Consider the following 11,785-nt stretch of genomic DNA (forward strand, 5'->3'; position numbering starts at 1 on the left):
AGAGAGAGAGAGAGAGAGAGAGAGAAAAGGAGGCCGGGAGAGACCACTACTTTTAATGTCCGATAACAATATGCTCATCTTTAACATACCAAGACAGAGATTCTGAACACAGCTGCTTTTGGTTTCTTTCAAAATTTATTACAATGCAAAATTCTATGCACACATTGTCACGTTGTTCACATTTACCGTATGAAACATTTCAGCGATCCTGACGTAATCCTTCTCCTCGTATACATAACACCGCATATGGCCACATTTTATTTCTTGAAGGTAAAATCTCTCTCTCTCTCTCTCTCTCTCTCTCTCTCTCTCTCTCTCTCTCTCTCTCTCTCTCCAGCGTTCACTATATGAAATACAGAGCTTCAGAGTAATCTGACATACCAGTGCACGTACATTTTAGAATCTGTCATTAAGTACTTTCTAAAACAAAACATTGTTCTAGTCTAAATAAAAAACACGAACAGAAAACCCCAAGTTCAATCATATTTCACTTTCCAGTGTAAATGCTCAGTACCCACAAAGTGAGGTCAAACGTAAGAGAAACTACAGCATGTGTAGAGCTCTAGACGTATGACGATGTTATGAGAAAATTAAGATATTGACAGCAACAGAAACGACAGCAACAACGATAGCAAAATGTATCCATACCTATAGCAAGAGCAGGAGCAACATAAGGGATTGTTGGGGGCCCCGCTACTGAGAGGTTCTTTTTTCTTTCCCTCTTTTATTTCTGCCTGTCTGCCTGATGTGGGTTGTTGGCGGGTGCTCTTGTGTGGCTTGCTCCTTCCTTCCTCTAAAAAATCTATCGTCTTTATCTCCCCTCCTTCTTTTTTTGTGTTTGTTTCTCTCTTGTAACACCTCTAATCTTCGGCACTTATATGACCTAATTGTGTTGCGAGTGCTGTAAAACTCTTTCTACTAAAACTTAAAAAAAACAACAACTGCCTGGTGTTTTCCTTGCTCGAAATGACCATTATTATTTTGATATAAATAATTATGTTGACATGCTTCTTCTTTATAATACAAAAAAACTAACAAAAATTTCGTATAGGGATAACAACAGCAACACGACAAGTGCAACAAACCACCAGCAATGAAGAGGAATTTTGGCGCTCTTTGGCCTTATGCAGTTGCACGCGCCGTAAAACCTCTACTACAACAAAATTAAGAGGAATTTGGTGTAATCCTGATACCGCATTTCGACAAAACAAGTGGCCTACTCTTTTTTGTCGTTGAGTGAAAGTCAACTATGAAATTAAGAGAAGCTCGACATATTAAATACATGATACATAATTGCGTGGTGTCAGTGCGTTATATAGGCTTCTCCTGTTTTCATCGCCCACCCCACAACTCACCAGCAGAACCGTACGCTGGCCAATTAATAGTTTTGCTGTAGTGTTTAGTTTTAGTTTAGTATGGGGTTTTACGGCGCTCGCGACTGCATACGGTCTTATGAGCGCGCGCTGCAGTGTTTGCGGAACTACTAGGCTTAAAAGCTCATCAAAGTGAGTCATGACATTGCTCCCAGCCAAGACACCAGTGACAGACTCGATGGGGGCAGTAACGCTCGCGAGGTAATAAAGGTTCTTATCAACAAGTAGTGGCAGTATCGCTTATATGACGACTTGGGTGTCATGAAAGACCTGTCGTATGTTTCGTTGTTTATTTGGTTTGCAAGGTTTTATTACGCTCAGATTACCAGTTACTGTTATATATTATGGGGTTTAAAAATAACTTTTATTTATCCCAGCTGTTATGCCGAAATGTCTTCTCGGTGTCGAGTGATGCAACTAAGTCATGGGTTTAGCAGGGCTAGAATTTATAGAACTAAATTAAACTAAATAAATTATGTACTTATACTTATTGTTTTTCTGAAGCGTGTGCTCTGGTGTACAGTTTTCGTCATCCGTATCTTCTAGAGAATGAGATGTATTGATTAGCTCTTTAGCTTTAAACAAGCAAATTCCCAGTGCATGACATCACAACAAACACCTCTGTCACAGACTAGTTTCTTACTTCTAACACACAAGAACTGAAAGTTTTGTTATTTTTGTGTCTTTTTTAAAAGACTGCACTCCCCCCCCCCCCTCTCTCTCTCTCTCTCTCTTTTTCTCTCTGAGTCTCTGTGTGTGTTTATAGGTTTGTGTGTGTGTGTGTGTGTGTGTGTGCGTGTGTGTGTGTTTGTGTGTCTCTCCCCCCACCCCCGCTTTCCCACCCCTCCCTCCCTCTCAACCCCTGCACCTCCCCCTGTCAGAGAGTCTAAGTGGATCCAGTGGGTCCCCTCGTTGCTACAAGTGCTTTTCCGCCCTGGACAAGATCGTGCCATTTCACCAGTTTTCCCATCGCCGATTTGGCTGGGCCCGACTGAAATCGATGGATTTAATGTAATAACCCCCCTGGCAGAATGAAGGTGATAAAAATTCCAGCTCTCTTTCTAAGGCCATGGGAATGTGTTTGTGTGTAAACTTCTTCTTTCTTTCTTTCTTTCTCTCTCTCTCTCTCTCTCTTTCTCTCTCTCTCTCTCTCTCTCTCTCTCTCTCTCTCTCTCTCTCTCTCTCTTTCTCCCTCCCTACCCCATGTCTCTCCCCTTCCTCCCTCTCAAATTAAAGGGCAAAAAATATATTCAAAAGAAACAAACAAGTCAGGCAACAGTTTTGAATAGCTGCGGATTTTATGCTTTTCTCATCTTCTTTTCATCTACCTCTTTTGTGTGTCTATTTGTCTTTTCTATTCCCTTCTCTCTCCTTCCTTCTCTCCCTCTCTCTCACTTTCTTTCTTTCTTTCACTGTGGACTCGACTGTCTTTCTTTCAGCCGCGTGCATGGAACTGAAGGAATTCATTCGCCCCGTCTTATCTTCTTACTGGAATGAACTTTCTCTCGCCTTCGGATATATTTCCGCTTGTGTTTTTATAAATTGCATTAATTTCTCCTAGTCCGTTCTTAAAGAAAAAGAAAAAAGAAAGAAGGAAAGAAAAAAAGCAAGTGGCGAGTGGTGGCACGGCGGCTTTGGATTTGCGAGACTGATAAGTTTGAGTTTGGAGAGTGGAGAGGATGTTTGCCCTGGGAAAGCCCTGATTAGAGGGGATAGACACAGGGTGGAATATAAACACACGACGGGAGAGAGAGAGGGGGGGGGGAGAGAGAGAGAGAGAGAGAGAAAGAGAGAGACATGGACATTGAAACAGATAGATAGATAGATAGATAGAAAGATAGATAGATAGATAGATAGATAGATAGATAGATAGATAGATAGATAGATAGATACAGAGACAGATAGAAAGAAAGAGAGAAGAGAGGGGTAGATCAGATAAGAGATGGAGACAGTGATAGAAAGAAACAGTCAGCAGAGAACTCTAGACGTAAATAAGCAACAAGCTGCCCGTGGTAAATTGGCTTTTGAGGGCAATGAGACTAGCACACAACAATATATTGTGGAAGGAAGTTCTGGATGTCCAAGGAAAGGGCGAGCGCCCGGCAGAAATTATTATTACTGATATAATATTCCTGGGCTCGTTTCAAATTCATCTGTCTCCCTGTGGTATACGTCTGGTGGCCGAGGGTCTTCCTTGTATTGACATTCCTCCCGCAAGAACACCCCCCCACCCCCCACCCCCAGCCGTCTTTTGTTCCGCCGGTCTGGTCGCCTGTCAATAAAATTTCAATCTATCAAAACGCGGCGACCCCCCTGTCTCGGGTTAGGAATTCAAATTGGGAGAAGTCTACAGGGAAGTCCAGTCTATGAGGGGGGCCTCCGTGCAAGGGCTGGGCAACAAGTCGCTTTAGCAAAATCCGGATAGTATTATGTTTGTGCACCTCTTCGGTAAATAATTTTTATGATATGAACCGCTTCGGCAAATGGGTTAGAAGAATCACTTCGACAAACGGGTCAGCATCATTTCAACAAATTGGTGCACCCACTTCGGCAAACGGGTCAGGAAAGAGAGTTAACTGAATTCGGACTATGTTTCATCGATGGTTATCCGGATAGATTATCCGGATTTTGCCCACCTCTACTCCGCGCCATGTCTTTGCACACAGATGTCGGCTCGGCTCAGGGGCAAAGACGTGGACATTTTTCCTAAAACCACCAGGCGACGAGATAGGTTTTTTTCTCTAAAAATTATGCTGACCCCCACACCCTCTCCCTTTCTCCTCTTTCCTATTTATTCGTCCACTCCTTCTCCCTCCTCCTACTCTCTTCCGTGTCCACCCCAAACCGTTCTTTCTTTCTTTCTTTCTTTCTTTCTTTCTTTCTCTCTCTCTCTCTCTCTCTCTCTCTCTCTCTCTCTCTCTCTCTCTCTCTCTTTCTCTCTCTCTCATGCGTTTGCAGCATTTGACGTATTCTCTAAAATGTAAGTAATTTGTCATTATAATGGCATGTAAATCTCTGATTGTATAACTAAAAGTTTTTACTATATATTTTGTATATACGTGAACAATTTGGACTCGCAAATGAAAACCAAGCTGTGACAAGAAATAAAACGAACATTACAAAGTTATGTTTTGCGCGCTCCTATGGCCTTACTCAGTTGCCAGCGCCGTAAAACTTTTACCAAGCAAACAACATTTGGCATATTATATTGCGTGTGATCATTAAAATGTTATATATTTGTTTACGTTATTTGTTTGGTGTTTTCCGAAAGAAGTTTCTATTTTCGTAATTTCTTCTCTATTTGGGGCAAAAGTAAGAGATACTGCAGACATTCTTTTGGGGGTTATGACACGAGAACGGAATGGTTTTCTAGGATTTGTTCCATGTTGTCTTCAAATAATAATAACAGGAAGAAAAATAATGTAATTTGGAAAACGGACGAGCCATAACATGCATTCTTGTTTTGAAGGGGGGCCTTCCTCACTCATCACTGACACCGTTTAGGGTCATTAAAATGTCGTTGTGTACAATTTACAGAGGTAACGAAGTAATGGTTTTATTTCCATAGCTCGGGAAAAGAGGTCTCAAGTTTCTGGGTTGTGATTTCATTCGTTTTGTGTTCAAATTGAAAAGACATTATTTTGAAATAAGTTACAAAGTGTACATTATTATGTAGCTGGAACGTTTGGCGTTTTAAAAAAAAGTTTTTGCGGGTGGTTGAGGGGGGGGGGGGAGCGCCACTGGTAGGTCCTACTTCTTTAATTTCCCTCTGATCTCTCTGTCTGTCTCTCTTTCTTTTTCTTGGCACTAAATGACCATTATTGTGTCGATGTGCCCCTCTTTACACGAACAAAAATTCCAAACATCTTAAAAGTTCTTTCTTAAATGTTCTCATTTTGGCAATGAATGTTTCTGTCCTATCAGAGATGGACGTTAGGTTTGGAGCTTCGGGCTCTTTAATAACCTTGTTGTGTTAATATTTATTCATTTATTCATGTTTTCATTCATTCATTGGTTTATTTAGTTGTTAAATTATTTAGTTTGCTAGTTAGATTTTGTTTCGCTTGCCCGTTTGTTTCGTTATTACTTTAAAATAAAATACCGCTGTTTATTTTTCATTTTTTAAAGGTAAGAATCAAGAACCGCGTACTCTTGGACAGAGTCTCTTCCAATATGATTCCATGGGAAGGGAATAAAGGAAGGAGGTGGGGTACTGAAAAAATACTTTTCTGAAATTTGAAAAGCCATACAAAACAAACAAATTGTGTGATTTTTGTCTCTTTATAATTGAAATAATTTCTTTTCCTTTTTTCCTCAAATTCACCCTCTTGAAAACACAACGACACCTGCATTAACGTTCGCATACTCGTAAATTTACAAACACGCATACGTGCTCGAATACAGGACATTTCAGAATACCATCTGGTATGCTGGGGTAATAACTTTGTAAAGCGCACAGAGCTTGCTGTTGAGCAGGAATTTACGCTTTACAATTGCTATTATTTAACCCCCCCCCCCAAAAAAAAAAGAAAAAAAAAGAAACTGTAGATAAACCAAAAACAAATTTTTAAATGTTTGTGGTTGGCCAGTTTTCTGGTGTGCTTTCCTCCACATTTCCTTTGTTTAAAGTATTACTCTCTAGTAACACTTTTGATCTTTTATATGACTTTTATAATTGATGCTGCTTTGCAAGTGTAAAATTCCCGCTCTAACCCTGTTTGTTCCCCAATAAAATAACAAAAAACCCCCCCCCCCCGAAAAAAAACCAAAAGAAAAAAAAGAAAGAAAACAAACAACAACAATAACACCAAGAAGAAGAAGAAGAAGCAGAACAACAACAACAACAACAACAACAACAACAACAACAACAACAACCAAACAAACACACCAAAAAGCCACACCTGTACATCATAGGTAGCCTACAAGCCCACAATTCAGCTGCAGTTTAACATTTCTACGCTATTCGCAATAAATAACTTCCCTCTATTCCAATTTCCTTACTTCGTGTAGTAAGTCTTCAGTGGAGACCCCGTTCTTTGGCTCTTTTTTTTTTAAGCTGGCGCCACGCCACCACCAAAGTATGTTTAGGTTCTCTCTGTGTGTGTTGGGAGTTTTTGCGGAGCTGGGTGAATGTGTGGACACGAAAGTTAGTAATCTGTGGTCACACTTACTGGGTAATCAATTCTTGCTCATCGATCTTAGCCCTCTTAACTCTTTTCCATCTCACACGTCATCGATCAGTGGTGGTCCCCCGGCGTTGTACTTCCTTGTTGTTTTAACTTAAGGCTTTCTTGTCATAATGACGATCGATAGTGGATTGGTGAATGATGCACATTAAAGTGGCTAGTGTAACTGTGTTTGAAGATGTTTTAAAATATATAACGCTCCGCCCGTTTCTATTTGTTGTTGTTGTTGTTTGTTTGCTCTTATCTGATCAACGAGTTTTTTTCTTCTCTCTCTCTCTCACTCTCTCTCTCTCTCTCTCTCTCTCTCTCTCTCTCTCTCTCTCTCTCTCTCTCTCTCTCTCTCTCTCTCTCTCTCTCTCCCTCTCTCTCTTTCTTTCTATGTCCGCACGTAAATTCCTCTCCCTGTCCACCCCCTTTCTCTTTGCCCCCTCCCTGTGTGTGTGTGTGTGTGTGTGTTTGTGTGTGTGTTTTTGAGAGAGAGAGAGAGAGAGAGAGAGAGAGAGAGTGTGTGTGTGTGTGTGTGTGTGTGTGTGTGTGTGTGTGTGTGTGTGTTAGAGAGAGAGAGAGAGAGAGAGAGCGAGAGAGAGAGAAAGAGATAGAGAGAGAAATTTCGAACAGATTTTGACTCGAGGAACAAATTACGATGGATTAGGTTACGGAGGTTCTTCAGCTAAGCACACACACAGACATACACAACATAGATAATAAATAACTAGCTGTAACAATCAACAATGGAAATAACAGAAACACTGAGTCAGAAGTGAAATGTTCGTTCTGCACGTACAGACTTCATCTATTCCGAGAAGGGGAAGGGGGGCAAAGGTAATTGAACACAGTAGTCTCATCATACAGACTATATACAACTCACAGCACATCAGTCACTATTTGGTCGCTTTTAAGCTCAAGGGGGCTATCCCAGAAAATGCTGTTTTGAGAAAATCGAAGGTACAGTTTTTGCCCCCTGTTCAGTGTCTTTAAAAGACAAGGAGAGTTTTCTCTATCACCGAACAAATATACACACCAGTGAAACCAAACTTCTCCTATAAGTAGGGCAATGCTCACTTTTGGTGCAGGTCGAGATTTCTGGAAACCCCCGAAATCTTGGTTAGCCCGCTTGTCCTTAAAAGCGACCGTTTCAGCCCAGCTCTTCGGCTGTCTCCCACATGCATGAACGACAACGGCAATGCTGAGTGTCTCGACAGGTGCCAACCTAAGACTCATACTCATTATGATACGGTTTCAAAGTACATTGCGTCAGTAGAATTCGAAAAAAAAGGTGGATTATGTGAGTGAAGACACAGGGAGAGGGAGAGAGTAAAGCTGAGAGAGAGAGAGAGAGAGAGAGAGAGAGAGAGAGAGAGGGGGGGGGGGAAGAGAGAGGGAGGGGTGAAGAGAGAGGGAGGGGAGAGAGAAAGAGATAGAGAGAGAGAGAGTTGGAGAGAAAGAGAGAGAGAGAGAGAGAGTTGGAGAGAAAGAGAGAGAGAGAGAGCAAAGTAAAGATATTGAACTACAAGGCGGTCTTTGGCATCGACAGCAGCCTGTAGTCTAAAATGCTGTTCTACTTCCATGAGGAAGAAGTCCAAAGGCAAGCACATAGTGTCAGTTGTAGTTTCTGAAGATATTATAAATTACTTATCTATGAATAAACTGCCAGCGAGACTGGTTTTGAAAGTCCGCTGGACTTTTCCGTTATTGGAGATTCACAGAAGCCAACATGGATCACGTATTCTATGCATAATATTATTTCGTAATAAACACATGCACAGAAACACACGCTTTGGATGAATCATGAAAGGCAAACTTTGTTTCTGACAAAGTTACAAAATCCACAAAGTGCTTCTCACTCTCAGGATATTCACAGCAAAGACACATAGAATCGCAGTGTTTGTTTTATACACAATAATTCCTCCGTGTTCGTAGTCTGGTTTTGTTTTTGCGAAAATTTCCCAGCAGTTCGCGTTCACACACACACACGCACGCACACGCTGTAACAAACATCAGATGAATCACAAGAGGTGGACTTCGATCATACGACAGAGAAGCCGAACACTTCCATGCCGGGCTGGTCACCGTTGGCCCCAGGTGCCAGACCTTGATGGCAGGACTGCAGAGCCATCATAGGCCCCCCTCCCCCACCCCCTCCCCCGGGACTCGACTTTGTCGGCGCGGAGGAGGATGAGGAAGAGGAGACGGAGATGTCTTGGAGGTACTTCCAGCTCAAGTGAGTGCTGATGTCCGCCATGTCGATGCTTTGTTTGACCATGGTCTCCTGGTCGTTCAGCGACTGGGAGGGTGGCCAGTTGTCCCGGTGTGGGGAGTGCTGGTGGTGGTTGTTGCTGTTGTTGGTGGTGGTGGCGTTGTTGGTATTGTTCATGTTACTGCTATGTACAGGGGATGATTTGGAGTTGTTGGAGGTTAATACTAATCCAGCCCGAGAGCTGCCTGGGGATGTTCTGGGAGCACTGTCGGGGTGGTCCATCATCGCGCCAGGGTTTTGGTTCGAGCCCCGAGAGGTGGGGTTTCTGCTGTGCGTAGTTACAAAGTCTGGGTTGTTGTTGTTGTGGAGGAGGGAGGTCGTGGTGGCGATCACGTCCGGTCCATCCAACATGGCGTGCGGGAGATTCTGAGGGTTGAGTGTGATGAGCGGCCGAGCACCGTGAGCCGACGACGAGGAGTCGTCCGAGTTACTGGAGTTGTTACCACCACTACCACTACCATTACCACCGCCGCTCCCGCCGCTCTTGTTGGATCTCGCCGCGCGGTGCGTGGATTTGCCGCCGCTCCTGGCGTTGTTGCTATTGCCGCCGTTGCCGTTGTGGTTGCGCGTACGCCTCAGCGGTTTGAGCAGAGGGTTGCCGTGTTTGCTGAGCTGGCTGTTGTGGTGCGCCGCGCAGTGAGAGCTGCGGAAACCAGAGTCTTCCGAGTCTGTTGTGGAGGACTGCGACGCCTGCGAGTCCGGGCGGTCGTTCGCCGCGGCGGAGGTGGACGCGCTACCAGGCTGCGCGGAGCGGCCGACGTCGGAGACGCCGCTGTCTCTGTAGGAATGTGTGGCCATCTTCGACGGCGACGAGGGCGTTTGTGGGTGCGACATCGCCGCGGGGTCGTGGCCGTAGTGGCGGTCTTGCAGCGGTGGCGGCGGAGGTGGCGGTGCGTTCTGTGAGTGGAAGTTATGTGTGGCTGACGTAGAGGGTATGGGGAGACCACCGCCGGCGGTGTGGTCGTTGGGGAAATGGTACGTCGTAGCTATGCCGTCTCTTCCCGGGCTCAACGTGGATACGTTCTCCTGGATATGACCACCTCCTTGGTTGTAGGAAGGCGCGGCGGAGTTGAGTTCGTGCTGAAGCTGAATGTCGTTTGGATGCATGACGTGATGCACCGACCCCGCCGGCGCTGCGCGTTCTGGGCTTTGTCGCCGCGGCGCGGCGGAAAGATCACGCCGTATTTGCATAGTACTACTACTACTTGCCACCGCTGAGGACGCGCCGGGCGGTGGAGAAGAGTCCTGGTGGAAAGAATTGAGTCTGTCGTCGTAGCCCGCGCGGGGCGGCGGCAGCGGTAGATTTAGGCTGGCGGGGTGTACTGGCGGCGGGTTGTAGTGCTGGGGGCTCTGGGGGTGCGTCATGTTGTCACCGTAGCACACGCCGTGCGTTGGGTGAACGCTGGCCGGCATCAGGTTCTGGTGCAGCATCACCTGTGGTAAATGTTCCTGCTGCTGGTGCTGATGTTGCGGGTGATATTGTTGTTGTGGCGAAAGTTGTTGAAAATGGTTGGGGTCGTAATGCAGCTGCTGTTGCTGCTGTTGTTGTTCTTGAAGATGGTACATGTCTTGCGGCTGCTCCTCGTAGTGCAGCTGTATTTCGTTGCCGAGGTGAAGATGTTGTAGCTGTTGTTGTTGCTGTTGCTGTGGTGAGGGCAGCTGTCCTACAGCCGCGGCTTGTCCACATCCCCGGCACGTGTGGGAGACGCTGAAGCCTGAGATACCGGAGTCAGGGCAGCTCCTGGGGGAGAGAGGGACAATGTGAAATATTATATAAATAGATAAATGCATAGATTGGTGGATTATTTAATGGATAATGGATTAATGGGTTTTTGAGGAAAAGAGTTGTCTTGACATTGAAAACAGTATATGTCCCTTTGACCCTCACATAGCGCGTGCTATTTCTTTCTTTCTATCTCTCTCTGTCTGTCTGTCTGTCTCTTTCCGTCTCTCTAACTATCTCTCTCTCTCTCTCTCTCTCTCTTTTTCTCTCTCTGTCTGTCTATCTGTCTGTCTCTCTCCGTCTCCCTAACTATCTCTCTCTCTTTCTCTCTCTCTCTCTCTCTCTCTCTCTTTTTTTTTTTCTCTCTCTTCCACACACACGCACAGAACAAACCCACACATACCTGTAGGCAAAACCGCCCGGCCTGGGCTCGCCCTCTTGACTGGGCGACAAACCGCCGCACGCCGCTAGCCCCGCGGATATGCCGCTGTCGTGGTACGTGTGGTACAGCGGCCGGCCCCTAGCCTCCTGCTCCGTGCTGGGGCTCCTGCTCACGTCGTACGCCTCGTTGTCCGCGCCGCCCAGCGACAAGATTCCGCCGCCCCCGCCCACGCCCAGCGAAGAACTGCCGCTGCTGCAGTCGTCGATGCGGCAGTAGGCGGGCGGTGGCGGCGGTTCGAGCGACATGCCCAGGCGACGCATCTTTCCGTGAGGGTCATACTTCTTGGTGAGCACCTCCTTACGGGCCCGCTGGAGGAACCTGTGATATGGACGGGATAACAATATTACTATATTGTTTATATTATATTCATTCTTTAATTCTAAAGTGTCTCTCTCTCTCTGTCTCTCTGCCCCCCTCCCCCTTCTTTCTCTGTCTCCTCCCTCTCTCTCTCTCTCTCTCTCTCTCTCTCTCTCTCTCTCTGTGTGTGTGTGTGTGTGTGTGTGTGAGTGTGAATGTGTGTGTATTTGTGTTTTTGCTAGACGTCGTTTGAATTCATCCCCTCTACACCCCCCTTCCTTTTCCCCCTTTCCCGGAAATAATGATGCTTGTTTTTTGTGTTTTTTTAAAGCAAGTATCTCCGCTTGTCGTCTCGCTCGGAAGTTGTATCCCTCTCATCCCCGGTTGTCCCAGACAGACAGGGTAGGGTCTAAATGGTCTAAACAGTGTCGAAGGGGTCGTAAAACTCCCACAATTACAACCACAGGGACCCGTTATCTTCAACGTACACTCCCAAGGACTACGTTT

The 11,785-nt window shown here is 45.4% G+C and overlaps 2 protein-coding genes across 2 annotated transcripts in view; one reads left to right on the plus strand and one right to left on the minus strand.

The window, feature by feature from the left end:
• The window catches only part of LOC101855029 (U3 small nucleolar RNA-associated protein 6 homolog), a 100,738-nt gene that overhangs the window by 63,730 nt on the left and 25,223 nt on the right, over positions 1 to 11,785 (plus strand). The gene's annotated exons all lie outside the window — the stretch shown is intronic.
• LOC101851504 (myb-like protein I) overlaps positions 8,001 to 11,785 on the minus strand; it is a 30,649-nt gene continuing 26,864 nt past the window's right edge. Inside the window, exons 3-4 of the mRNA XM_005100960.3 lie at positions 10,943 to 11,299; positions 8,001 to 10,557 (exon numbers count right to left, since the gene is read on the minus strand). Of these exons, the coding sequence (XP_005101017.1) occupies positions 8,586 to 10,557; positions 10,943 to 11,299 (2,329 nt within the window). The 3' untranslated portion in view covers positions 8,001 to 8,585. The remainder of the gene's footprint in view (positions 10,558 to 10,942; positions 11,300 to 11,785) is intronic.

The sequence above is a fragment of the Aplysia californica genome, unplaced genomic scaffold (genome assembly GCF_000002075.1).
Source record: "Aplysia californica isolate F4 #8 unplaced genomic scaffold, AplCal3.0 scaffold00266, whole genome shotgun sequence".
Classification (NCBI taxonomy): Eukaryota; Metazoa; Mollusca; class Gastropoda; order Aplysiida; family Aplysiidae; genus Aplysia; species Aplysia californica.